The sequence below is a fragment of the Anabrus simplex genome, chromosome 5 (assembly GCF_040414725.1).
Source record: "Anabrus simplex isolate iqAnaSimp1 chromosome 5, ASM4041472v1, whole genome shotgun sequence".
Taxonomy (NCBI): domain Eukaryota; kingdom Metazoa; phylum Arthropoda; class Insecta; order Orthoptera; family Tettigoniidae; genus Anabrus; species Anabrus simplex.
Genome location: NC_090269.1, coordinates 418,537,919 through 418,551,115, shown reverse-complemented (window position 1 = coordinate 418,551,115; position 13,197 = coordinate 418,537,919). Strand labels below are relative to the sequence as shown.

At 40.7% G+C, this 13,197-nt stretch overlaps 2 protein-coding genes across 3 annotated transcripts in view; one reads left to right on the top strand and one right to left on the bottom strand.

The window, feature by feature from the left end:
• Positions 1-2,441, bottom strand: part of LOC136874188 (methyltransferase-like protein 22) — a 70,170-nt gene extending 67,729 nt beyond the window's left edge. For both annotated transcript variants that reach the window (XM_067147786.2, XM_067147787.2), the window contains exons 1-3: positions 2,170-2,441; positions 1,975-2,059; positions 1,665-1,808 (exon numbers count right to left, since the gene is read on the bottom strand). In XM_067147786.2, the coding sequence (XP_067003887.2) occupies positions 1,665-1,808; positions 1,975-2,059; positions 2,170-2,181 (241 nt within the window). In that variant the 5' untranslated portion in view covers positions 2,182-2,441. The remainder of the gene's footprint in view (positions 1-1,664; positions 1,809-1,974; positions 2,060-2,169) is intronic.
• Positions 2,442-2,542: 101 nt separating this feature from the next.
• The window catches only part of Pdi (protein disulfide isomerase), a 168,654-nt gene continuing 157,999 nt past the window's right edge, over positions 2,543-13,197 (top strand). Inside the window, exons 1-2 of the mRNA XM_067147785.2 lie at positions 2,543-2,772; positions 3,142-3,339. Coding sequence (XP_067003886.2) covers positions 2,628-2,772; positions 3,142-3,339 — 343 coding nt within the window. The 5' untranslated portion in view covers positions 2,543-2,627. The remainder of the gene's footprint in view (positions 2,773-3,141; positions 3,340-13,197) is intronic.

Sequence of the window (13,197 nt, the reverse complement as noted above, 5' to 3'; positions counted from 1 at the left end):
GCAGATTGTGCCAAAAGCCTGCAGTCTAATATCTTGGAACTTGAAAATAGGTGCAATGAGTATGGTATGAAAATTTGCCTCTCGAAGACTAAATTGATGTCAGTAGGTAAGAAATTCAACAGAATTGAATGTCAGATTGGTGATACAAAGCAAGAACAGGTCGATAATTTCAAGTATTTAGGTTGTGTGTTCTCCCAGGATGGTAATATAGTAAGTGAGATTGAATCAAGGTGTCGTAAAGCTAATGCAGTGAGCTCGCAGTTGCGATCAACAGTATTCTGTAAGAAGGAAGTCAGCTCCCAGACGAAACTATCTTTACATCGGTCTGTTTTCAGACCAACTTTGCTTTACGGGAGCGAAAGCTGGGTGGACTCGGGATATCTTATTCATAAGTTAGAAGTAACAGATATGAAAGTAGCAAGAATGATTGCTGGTACAAACCGGTGGGAACAATGGCAGGAGGGTACTCGGAATGAGGAGATAAAGGCTAATTTAGGAATGAACTCTATAGATGAAGCTGTACGCATAAACCGTCTTTGGTGGTGGGGTCATGTGAGACGAATGGAGGATAGGTTACCTACGAGAATAATGGACTCTGTTATGGAGGGTAAGAGAAGTAAGGTAGACCAAGATGACGATGGTTAGACTCGGTTTCTAATGATTTAAAGATAAGAGGTATAGAACTAAAGCTGCTGATAAAAATTACGTAAAACATGTCGCACAATTAGACTTTTTTTTTGGCTAGTTGCTTTACGTCACACCGACACAGATAGGTCTTATGGCGACGATGGGACAGGGAAGGGCCAGGAGTAGGAAGGAAGCGGCCATGGCCTTAATTAGTGTACAGCCCCAGCATTTGCCTGGTGTAAAGATGGAAAACCACGGAAAACCATTTTCAGGGCTGCCGACAGTGGGGTTCGAACCAACTATTTCCCGAATACTGGATACTGCCCGCACTTACGCGACTGCAGCTATCGAGCTCGGTGCACACAATTAGACATTGTAATATTATATATGTAATTTATAAAAATCACATAGAGTATTGAAAAGGTGAACACTCAAGAGACACTCTTTGTTTATAAAAACATAAGTGGTATGCTCCGAGCTGTCAGTGGAAAGTGGCTTGGAATGACTTTCGTGGACGAATAAGTCTGAGTGGTGTTTTTAAAAGTATGTTGTTTCATTGATTGAGCCACACCTCATTCATATCATTTGTGTTCAACCCTTACGGTGGTAACAAGAAGTTTAATGAAATATCATAACTTCATTCTGTAACCACCCTTGAGCGATTGTCAATAAACAGTGAGCACAGTACCAAGAAACCTATTAGGCCAATCACATTGCTATATGATGGCAAAATAAAGGCAGTTTAGCATGAGTTTGACTCATTCTCTCATGAGAAACATCACGCTCCAAGTTCTGTGCAACAGACAGGGTGGGATAGCAGAGTGACACAAAGGCGGCCGTGGGTCGTCCGACGAATATGGGCTTTTTAAAATTTACATGTGACCCCGATATCATCAACGAAAAATTACAAACTTGCTTGCAGTAAATAGATGTTTGGATTTTTAAGGTTTTCAGTTAACTACAAGTACGCCTGCAGGTTCAGATAATTAATGTTCAAGCAATAGGAATTTTTGAAAGGGGATTAAAATTTACATCACCTATCAAGATAGCATCCTCTTGCTCGATCCTTCTACTCCTGTCCAGGATAAAATCTCCATCCTCATCAGTTCGGATTAGGTGTTCTTGTTTTGAGTTGACACCGAGGTTCGAGGGCAATTTGAAACCAAACTTTGTTACTACATCTAAACCAGACATAAATAAGCATATAAGTTCAAAACCAAGAAATAAAAATAAAATCCACACTTCGAATTTGTTTCATCAATTCAATTCCATCTTAAAACTATTTAACATTTAGTAACAGCATTCTTTCTAACTAAAATAGGCTACTATAAGAATAATTCAACTAACTCTCAGGAGATACGATAGGTTTGGCGGATTTATCTACTTTACTATTTTGATGAATCTCCGATGTAACTTTATACTCATCTTCTCTCTGAAAAACAAAAGTTTAAAGCCGTGAAATCAACCGACAAGTTGTAAAATGTGCAAAGAGAGAGGTTACTTCAGTGCACATGCATTAGATCAGAATAGAATAGCCCATACTTCAGCTGACATCTTTTGACGGTAAAGAGGTCTTCTAAGACAGAAATAACCATTTTATGACGTTACAATGAGGTTTTACGCACATTTGTGTCGCAAACAGAAATTCCAAAATTCAACTAATATAACATGAAAATGAACGGTGAGAGGTTTGAGGGAGATATATTTCTAGGGAATAACATCTTCAAAATGCTCACTTATAAAAAACTTTAACACTGAGGGCCATTTATGCCGGTTAATGCATTTCTTTCTCCTCCCACAACAGAAACACGATTTTATGCATTAAGTATTTATTTTGATGCCGACTAATCACATGGTATCCAAATACCAATCAGATTTCAACACGAGTTGATGCCGCCACGTTTCCGTCTTCCTCGTTACCATCAACTCGTCATCTGAAATACGGTCTTAGTTGGGCTGCGTGCGTGTGGTATAGTTGTGTTCAGGTAGAGTTGAAGATAATGTTGCTTCCAGCGAGTATTTTATGTTTACTAGCCGCCGTATGTTGCAGCCAAGATATAAAAACCGACGAAGGTGTTTTAGTTCTCACGAAAGAAAACTTTAATTCCGGCATTTCTGATAATGAATTTGTTCTTGTCGAATTTTGTAAGTAGACGTGTGTTCTTGTTAAAATGTAATTAATGTCAAGCTGTGACTCGTAGAAATGCAATTTTGAGCACCTCACTAAGTAATATTTTTTAAATGCTTATATTTTTGAGAGACCTCAACACACTAATTTTCAGTTTCTTTATGCAGTCTGTTTTTTAATTAACGTGTAATTGGTTTAATCCACGTGTCAAAAAGTATGTGTACGTGTAAGGTTTAGCTAGACACTTATAACATTAATTTGTAACATATGTTAAATTTAATTTCGGCATGGATATAGACCTAGGCCTAGGGTAAGATGTGCGGTTTTTTTTTTTCTTTTTAATGAGATTCTGATGAATAGTTTGTTGATTTTCTTCTGTTATTTAGATGCCCCTTGGTGTGGTCATTGTAAAGCACTAGCTCCAGAATATGCGAAAGCAGCTCAGAAACTTGCAGAGTTGGAGTCTGGTATTAAGTTGGGAAAGGTGGATGCCACAGAGGAGACAGAATTAGCCGAAGAGCATGGTGTAAAGGGCTATCCAACCTTGAAGTTCTTCCGCAGAGGTGCCCCTGTCGACTACACAGGTTAGTATTCAGTAAAAAGTTATAGTACATTTGTAAGATATGGAAGATAGTTCAGAGCAAAACCTGTGGTCATTGACACTTTGAAAAGGGTGTAGCCTAATGGTAGTCAATTTTGGAATTTTTTGCTTAAATAGAATAGTGATGGTGTACAAAATAATATTCTTCAGTTCATGTTTCCAGTACCTTTTTACTTTCTATCTTCCTCCTTTCAATCTGTCATTGATGAGCATTTAGGACTGCAGCCCAGCTGGCGGATTACTTTTCGGTTGTGTACATAAGTCTTTTAGTAAATGATTTCAAAGGCATAGCCCTAGTGTAGGCACTCTACTCACTCTGCCTGCTGTACACGGAAGCTACGCGGACGGTGATGCTCTTTTATTTTTAGTTCACGGGGTCGAAACATGTCCTGTAAGTTTTAATTTTATTCAATTTTGCCTGAGGCATTAATAAAGTATCGATTAGGTGGTTATTTATACTTATTTCTTGATTAAACATCGATACGGTCATGAAATGGACAACTTGTAATAAGAAGCGTCCTTTACGATCTGCCGGCGATCTGCGAACTGTTGCCAACTGTTTAGGAAATGTCCAGCGGACTGCTGCGAAATTTGGTGCCGTCTTTTGTTACTTTCTTCAGGTCCAGGGCTAGCACCGTGGAATGCAAACAGCAAAATGGAGGTCAACAGAAAAATAGCATGATCCCTGGACCAATAAATATTTTTATTTTTGTTCGAACGAAAGTAGCTCGATCCCTGGACCAATAAATCACTAGTCCATAGAATTCTTCTTGAAATTTGTTTTAGGTTACAACCACTCGATTACTTTTTTTATTGCCATGCGGGCAGTATGCGCCGCGGCGATAGTTAAGAGCCTCTCGAAGGGGGCCACTGTTCTCATGACAGAGCTTGGCCTGGATTTGGAAAGATAGGTTACAGCTACTAAATTACATATTTTTCTTGGCGGGTTTCTTGCTGCGTTTTTATTCTGCGCGGGTTGGTAACGGAACCAGCGAGTTACGAATTATGGGAATGACGTCATGTCGGCCAATGGCCGTGCTCGTAGCTGGCCGGCTAATGGTTGATGGCGCGTGAAAACTTTCGTTGTGTTATAAAAGTAAACATACATTTTTGGGCGGGTCGGTGGGTCCCTGGCATTGGTAATGAACACATCTCTCTTCTAAAAGGATTTTAAGGTACAATTCATATATATTTCTTCGCGAAGTTGTGTGTTATACACTGGAGTGTCTAGGGTAGGGCGCTACCGATTTCAAAGAACGTAATTGTCACAGTTTTCTTTTCGTTAAGTTGCAGTTCATTTCTGGTGGCCCACTTTTCCAGTTGGTCAAGGCCTTCTTGAAGTTTTGTTATGTCATGTGACATAACAACCATGTCGTCGGCATAGGCCAGTATTTTGGCGTCCGCTTTGATGTATTTGGTGACATCTGATGTGGCTATATTGAATAATAGCTCCTTGTAATACGCCATTTTTCTGTTCTAGTGGTCTGGATTGGTCAACACTGTCGTCTATCTGTACCAGGTTATGTCCAAATATATTCCGAATAATTCTTGTGATGTAGTTTTCCCTATGTACCCTTCCAGTTTTTCTTTTATCATGGACCTGCTTATGAGGTCAAATGCCTTGGTATAGTCCACGAAAGTCACACAGAGCTTTCCTCTTGGATACCTCAGGGCTCCCTCAATTTTGTTCATAAGACATTTCACAACATGTAAAGTCGATTTGCCCTTGGTGAACATGAATTTCTCTTCAGGGATGAATTTCTCTATCATGTTGTACAAACGGTTGTTCTGGAGACTCGTTAGGATTTTGAAGGCTGTGCATTCCAATGCTATACCCCTGTGTGCATTATTTGGATCTTCAATATCTCCTTCTTTATATAACAGCTTCAGCGTGGGTTGCCGCCAGATTTTTGGCACTGTACCTTGTTTCAGGCATTCGTTAAAGATGTCCGTCCATAGGTCTAAAGAGTATGGCGCCGTGCTTTTGATATTTAAAAGCTCCATTCAAGCTTCTTCATCTACTAATGACATTCCATGTTGTTTCTTCACTGACGGTTCGGAACATCCCGCATAGTTGAACAGCTAATCTCCTTTCTCTAACCCTTTATAGGTCAGTGGCTAAATATTTAGCCACCTGAATTTTCCCGGAGTGATCAGAAAATTTTTTTTATTAGAAGAGCATTATTTGTAGCAGGGGTAACTGTTAATTGGATTTGATATTGTTTTTTTTTTTTTTTTTCAATCAACCCTTTCAGACGAACTTCAGAACCTGGTGGCTAAATATTTAGCCACTGTTCATTCTTACTAACAATAGGCTGGTGCTAAATATGTGCACTGTTAGCTTCACATGGATTATTGACAATAGTTAAAAAAATCATTATACGTATATGAAATTATGAATATCGGGATATAATAGAACAATCACTCTCACAACCATGCAAATAGATCTGTAGCCTTTATTTACAACCTCGTTAATGTGATTACCCTAATTATGATCTTTCCTTACATTAGCACTTGCGTACTTACATTGATCCCCACCGAGGAAGTGGCAGTGTTTTTTGGGTCACGTAGCTTTCAGATTGCATTTTGCCATCCTGAAGATGGTTTCCCTTGATTTCATATTCTCACCAGGCGAATGCTGGGACCGTACCTTAATGAAGGGCACGGTCGCTTCCTTCCCATTCTTAGCCCTTTCCTATCCCATCGTCGCCATAAGACCTATTGGGTCCGGTACACAAGCCGACTATCTCCAGATCGGGTCTCAGAAATTTTTTAACGTGAAGGGCGAATTCTACTATGTCCAAAAAAGGAACTTAGATGCAAAACTGAAGAGTTTTTGCAATTTGTACGTAATTATTAAATGCCAATATGTGCCAAGCGCTACGGCTCTTTTGCCAGGGTAGCCATGTTGATGACGTCATAGTTCATCCCGTCAACCTCTGGAAGGTCAGCCGTGATGAAATTATGACGTCACGAGGCAACATCTGACATTTAAATGTACATACAAACAAAACTAAGCATCCCATGGGTTACAGCAGAAAATGAGCACAGCAAATCACAGAATGCACACCTATGATAGAAAGGTACTGGGTAAAACTGTACATTCCGCATCCGAACGTTTATAACAGTATAAGGAAGGGAACACAATGCAAATAGCCGGCGTAAACACAACGCAAACAGCCGGCATACCTATGATATACATTCACCTTTAAGACAAACTTTACCTTCCGCAGCCCACCCGGTATATAACATTATACGGACGTGAAACGAATATACATTGTACGTGGAATTCCTTGTAGATCAGGAATGTAGGCCTAGGGCCGCCCCGCCACTTCGAAACAGTATAAGGAAGGGAACACCATGCAAATAGCCTGCATAAACGCCATGCAACCTGCCGGCATACCTATGATATACATTTACTTTCGGGCAAAACTTTACCTTCCGCAGCCCAATGGGCATAGGACGTGAAACGAACGTACATTGTACGTGGAATTCCCTTTCGAGGAGAGATGTAGGCCTAGGGCCGCTCCGCGGCTTCGACCCCGCTACAGTACATGGCACATGCACACAGTACCAATAGGAAGTAGTGTGTTCTAACGGTACTCACCGATTAATACAGACGGTCCTTTTGTTATCCATTGCAGGTACGGCCGGCCATCGTCTACGAAGCCAGCTAGCATACGTTAATATAACAGCACTCACAAGGTTCGTTCCATCGCATGTTTCGACAATAACACACCTACAACACACACAAACCACCACGGAATGTACGAATCAGTCGTTCCGGGGTTAAGTACACGATATCGCACAATGTGTATATACGAGCCATTAAGGAAATAAATATCCGAAACGTGCATTGACAGTACCGGCACAGGTTTCACGACCACGTGGTAATGGCGACTGGAGCTCCCGCGAATCACCGCCCCTCCACCTTCGATCTACATATCGTCAGAGACGTACCAACCTCAGGAACCTAACCACTTGGTGATAGAGGACATGCCGTGACGATGTATGGAACGGCTGCCTGTTTCAACAGCATTGAAGCAGAATGCACGACGTTCACATAATATAATAAGCAGCGTACTCACCTTCTACTCCTAACAGCACTACTTACCTGTTGATTGGCGACGAACGGACATCATATGATTATTGTTTCCCGAATAGTTTTAGGCCCACATCTCACCTCTACAAGGACTTCCAAGTAGGATTTGCATTATTTCCACTTCCTTATACTGTTACATACGTTGGGCTAGGGAATGTATAGTTTTTCTTAAAGTAAATGTATATAATAGGTATGCATTCCCGAATAGTTGTACCTAAACTATTCACACGTTGTATACGCCATGATTATGCATTTTCTGCCATATTCCTTCATGTGCCATGGATATGTACATATTTCGAAGCACCCACACACATCGGGACAGCTGGTGTTACGCCCCCTTCGTTACGCGCGGAGGGGTTGGCGGCCCTATGTGACGTCACAGCTCCAGTCGCCATTACCAGGTGTACCACATGAGTTATCTATAGAGGAACAGGGGGGGCGTGACGTCATAAATGACGTCACGATCATTTTTCTTGTCCACGGTGAAATGCTAAATAATTAAATTGGCAGCGCATGCGCAGCAGCAAAAATTCGGGCTTAGTTTTCGGATATTAATTCCCTGTCTCTCTCTTACACCCTGTGACGTCAGGTATGACTTCATCACCCTTCCGTCACCAAGTAAACATGGTCGCCATGTGCTCTACCAGTCCTATATAGTGTCTTCTTGTGTTCTATATGGCAGGTAATAATACAAAAACCTAGTATTTTCGCACCTCTACTCCTTCCTTGTACCCTAATGGACATATTTAACAGCATATGTCGGCGCCTACGAGTGAACTGGCGATAGCCGGCTTGTGTACCGTAACCGACCTATCTGTGTCAGAGCAATGTAATGCATATTGTAAAATTTAAAAAGTTATCCCTGTGAGGTGCTCTCACTCCAACAACACAGTAATTAAAACCAAGAACACTTTTCCTCTTGGTGTAACTTAGACCTAGGCCTATAACATGATTTCTCATCCCATTTGCTATCATACCATTGTCTATAAATCTCGCAACATTATTGAGGTCTTTTTGCAGTTCTTCACAATCCTGAATTACATGAACAGAAAGTGTGAAGTATTAGAGTAAACTGACCAGCAATCCAAGGAAATGATGATGACATTCAATTTTTTGCATTTTTTCACAATCCAACGAAAGACTGAAGTAGACATAAACATTTCGTATCACTCTGCGAGGTCCACGTCTCGCTGCCTGCTCTTTGTGCAAATATGAACATTAAAGAAAATTTACGGTTATAGACGCTTGATATATATATGGGCAGGCATCAATTCTTGGTAATGAGACAAAGGCTTTCATAGTGCATTGGTACTGCCGGTGGCTTCAAGTAGCCTACGCAGTGGCCTGCACAGTATGCACTAGCCATGCTAATGTGCTGTTTACCAACTGATGAGCCCAACTTAGCATACTGGGGCGAAACGCTGGCAACCAGGAATGAGTTGGGTGGAAAATTTATGTCCAATAACTGACCATTTATATTGGTATTATGGACGCTTTGCCTGAACGTATTTGACATACGGTAACAAAAATACATTATCATTGCTATGAAATATATTTGCCATGAGAATTAACAAGTAACCATACTTACATGACAAGTACTGGTATTTCATTAATCCTAACGTTCCTGAGGCTCGATTTCCTGTAGATCAGACAATTTGCTGTCACTTGCATCACTAGAATCCTCTCCTAAATTAATACTCATTTTTTCAGCTACAGTATCTGGCACTTTCCAGGCCCCACATAGTTTTCTCTTTGCACACCACATGCTGGACATAGGAACACCATTGTATCAGCTGTCACCTGACGAAGTGTTGTTACAAAGTGTGAAAGTGGTATTAAGGCTGGCAACATAACACTTGATCTAGCTCCACACCATCTCTATTGGGTTTAATTCAGTGATATGGGGGCAGTCAGACAACATTGGCCCACTTGTTGTGCTAAGTAATCTTACATATTTCTCGAACCAAGGCTTATGAGTCTTCATCAATTCCAGCAATTTGGTTTTAACAAGTCCTTCGTCACATGTTGCGTTTTTACTTCTCAGCTAGGATTTGTGTGGAATACATTCTAACTTCACACTATGATAAGGAGGTTTATCCAACACGATTACACTACCAGGCATCAGTTTTGATAATGTTCTTTCAAACTGCAATTTAAATTCATCGCCAGTTATTTCATTGTGAGTCTAGAGTTTTTTTGAACTCGAACACAACCCTCCAAAAAACTGTCATAACTTCCAATGTGTAACACTCTCAGTTGATTACCACTCCCTGTTGGATTTTTTTAGCCCAGTGCTTAAACCTGAAAGAAATGCCTGTTTCTTCAACTTTGTTGTAGTGTCTTGCCATGCCTTGTATGCCCTTCATTAACCCAGTCAATGCTAAACCCCTAAATATATGTTGTGCGATGACAAGCCTCCCGTGCTAAACCCGTAAATTTAAGTTTTAATGCAACACTCGCTCTGCTGTGTCCACAAAAATAAATGCGGCAACTGATCAGTTCAAATGTTACACCAGAAGTTCAGGGAAGTTGTAAAGGAGAGATAATTCACTTTCCCCTCTTATTTGCATTAAGATTTTGTTTTGTGGCAATGATATGAAATGGCGTATGGTTTAGTGTCCGAGGGCGTGGCAATGATGAAATATATATCTTCTGTACTTCCAGTCACAACAACAAAAATGACAGCATCACAAAGGAGGAGATGCCTTGACAATGATGAAATTGAACATTTTTAGTTTTTAGCTGGTAATGACTGGGAAATGAAAGGGTAGAAATTCAGTATGACTTACCACACTTTTATAGCATGATATGTGAAAAATCTTAACTGAAATACCTTGTAGAGGAGAGATGTGTTCACTGCGACAGCCAAGAACCCACCCACCATCCCCAGAAATAATTTTGCTTTTATAACCTAATACAATTTATCACGTGGCATAATCCATTGTCTAACTACATACCAGCATTTCCTTTGGGTGAGGCACAATGGGATATTTTAAGATAAAAATTTTTCACGATGTTCCCTATTGAACTGTATCGCAATTAAATTGAAATAATAAATATGGTAGCTCAACCTATTCAATACAAATAAACAAGAAATGTAGTGTTACATTTCTATTTAATTATAAGCGGAAGCGGTACCGGTTTTAACCCCAATCCGAGTCATTATCAGCCGAATAAAATGCAAAAACAATGCATAGGTAAGAAGGAAATTAAAGAACGAGTTCCCCACAAAAACAGTTGAAGAGGCAATATAAGACAATGGGGATAAGCACTGTAAAATCTAGAAGTAGAAGGTTACTTATAAGAAGCAAGGCGCAATCTTCTGAACAGCAGCACAGCACACGCAAAGTACGGCACTGTCTCAAAATGTTTACGAGAAGCGGAGAACCGTTAAGTGAGCCAGCTTGCATACACTATCAGGCGCAAAGTCACAGCACAATCCAACAAATATGAAGATCCAAAATCGTGCCACCTACATTTTGGGTCTTTACATTCAAATTTAAACTCGTGCCGTGCGATGACTTTGACTACCTCAATTTCGGCCTGAATTCTTATCTTCATGAAATAGCGCACTGTGCATATACGTTTCTCATTTGTTTCCAGTATTGCGCTTTTTACCATTTTTCTCTTCACAATTGTTTTTAACGTCAACTGTTCTAAAGAATCTACAAGATCCTAGTTACATATTTAAATTATGTTGAATTGTATTATATATATACAGTGAAACCTCGGAATGCGAGTAACTTGGTCTACGAGTGTCTTGCAAGACGAGCAAACATTTTAAATTTATTGCAACTTGATAAGCGATCGAGGTTCCGCAATACGAGCGTCACCTGCTCATCCTCCAGGCCTTGAGGACGACTTACTGGAGGAATTCAAGTTCGTTAAGGGTAAGTTCCTTCCTTCCACTACTCCAGCCTATGGATCAGCAAGTCATTTTGAACTTCAAGAAGCTATACACCAAAGCACTATTTCAGAGATGCTTCGAAGTGACCAAAGGAAGAAACCCTCAGTGAGTTTGGGAGAAATCATTTCCCCATCGTGAACTGCCTGAAGATCGTCGATAAAGCCGGGGATGAAGTTACCAAGAGAACTCTCACTTCCGCTTGGGGAAAGCTGTGGCCTGACTGTATTCTTGGACGTGAATTTGAGGGGATTGTTGGTGACAATGAGCTGCTGATTGTTGATGAAATTGTGTCCTTAGGGAAGACTATGGGGCTGGAGGTGAATGACGTGGGCATTCAAGAGCTGGTGGAAGAACATACCGAGGAACTGACCACCAACGAACTGATGGACCTGCATCGCGAACAACAGGGGGAGGTTATGGAGGAGATCTTGTCCGGGGAAGACGAGGAGGAAAAGTCAATGGAATCTCTCACTTCAACTGAGATTCAGGAGAAGTGCAAAATGTGGGAAACGGTGCAAAATTTTGTAGAGAAATACCACCCGAATAAGGCTGTAGCAGTGCGAGCGATGAATCAGTTCAATGACAATGCAACGTCACATTTTCGTGAAATCCTCAAAAACAAGCAAAAGTGACAGTAATTGGACAGGTTCCTCGTTAAAGTTGCGCAAAAAGAAAACAATTCCAGTGAGTGAAGAGATAGCAGTGATTCTGTTTGTGAAATTCGTGCTACACAGTAACTCTTCTCATGTCATCTCTCGTCTCCCTCATATCAACAATGATTCTATGATAAGGTAAAGTGCACTTTAATTTGTTTTACGTTATATTTTGTTTTAGAAATGGTATGCGAATAAATATTTTTGTGTTGTGGACGAATCGTCCACGTTTCAATTGCTTCTTACGGAAAAACTTGCTTTGATACACGAGCGCTTTGGATTACAAGCATGTTGCCGGAACGAATTATGCTCGCAATCCAAGGTTACACTGTATGTACATTTTCGCAACCGAAGTGATTATAGACTGGATCATTAAGCTATTAACCGAGTTCCGTCGGCGTTTGAAGGCACAGTGCCGGACGTTGAATATGTTGCGCTGATCTTCGGGAGCTGGCAATTTACTTCAATCGAGCAACTCGTGTTCGCCTTCTGCACGATTTTGGATCTTCATATTTTTTGGATTGTATTGTGACTTCGCGCCTGATAGTGTATGCAAGCTGACTCACTTAACTGTTCTCCGCTTCTCGTAAACATTTTGAGACAGTGACGAACTTTGCGTGTGCTGTGCTGCTGTTCAGAAGATTGCACCTTGCTTCTTATAAGTGACTTACCTTCTACTTCTTTTGGATTTTACAGTGCCTATCCCCGTTGTCTTATATTGCCTCTTCAACTGTTTTTGTGGGGGTCTCGTTCTTTAATTTTTTTTCTTACCTATGCATTGTTTTTGAGTTATTCGGCTGATGATGACCCAGATTGGGGTCGAAACCGGTACCGCTTCCGCTTATAATTAAATAGGAATGTAACACTACATTTCTTATTTATTGGTATTGAATAGGAGATTCAGGAGAAGTGCAAAATTTGATTTTAACAATGGGATATGACGTCACTCCCAGCAATGAAGTGAAATGAATTCCGTTACCAACCCGTGCACAAGAAATACACAAGTGAATGCACCCTAACGTGTCCAGACCAATGGAGGTCTCGCGGGTTACTAGAGGCCTAAAGGCTCCTTCGTGACTTTTAACCTGCCCTAATGTATCCAGGCCTATTGTTTTGTCACTAACGTATCCATAACAATGGCTTTGTCACCGTACGAGATTCATACCTTTGCTTGATCCA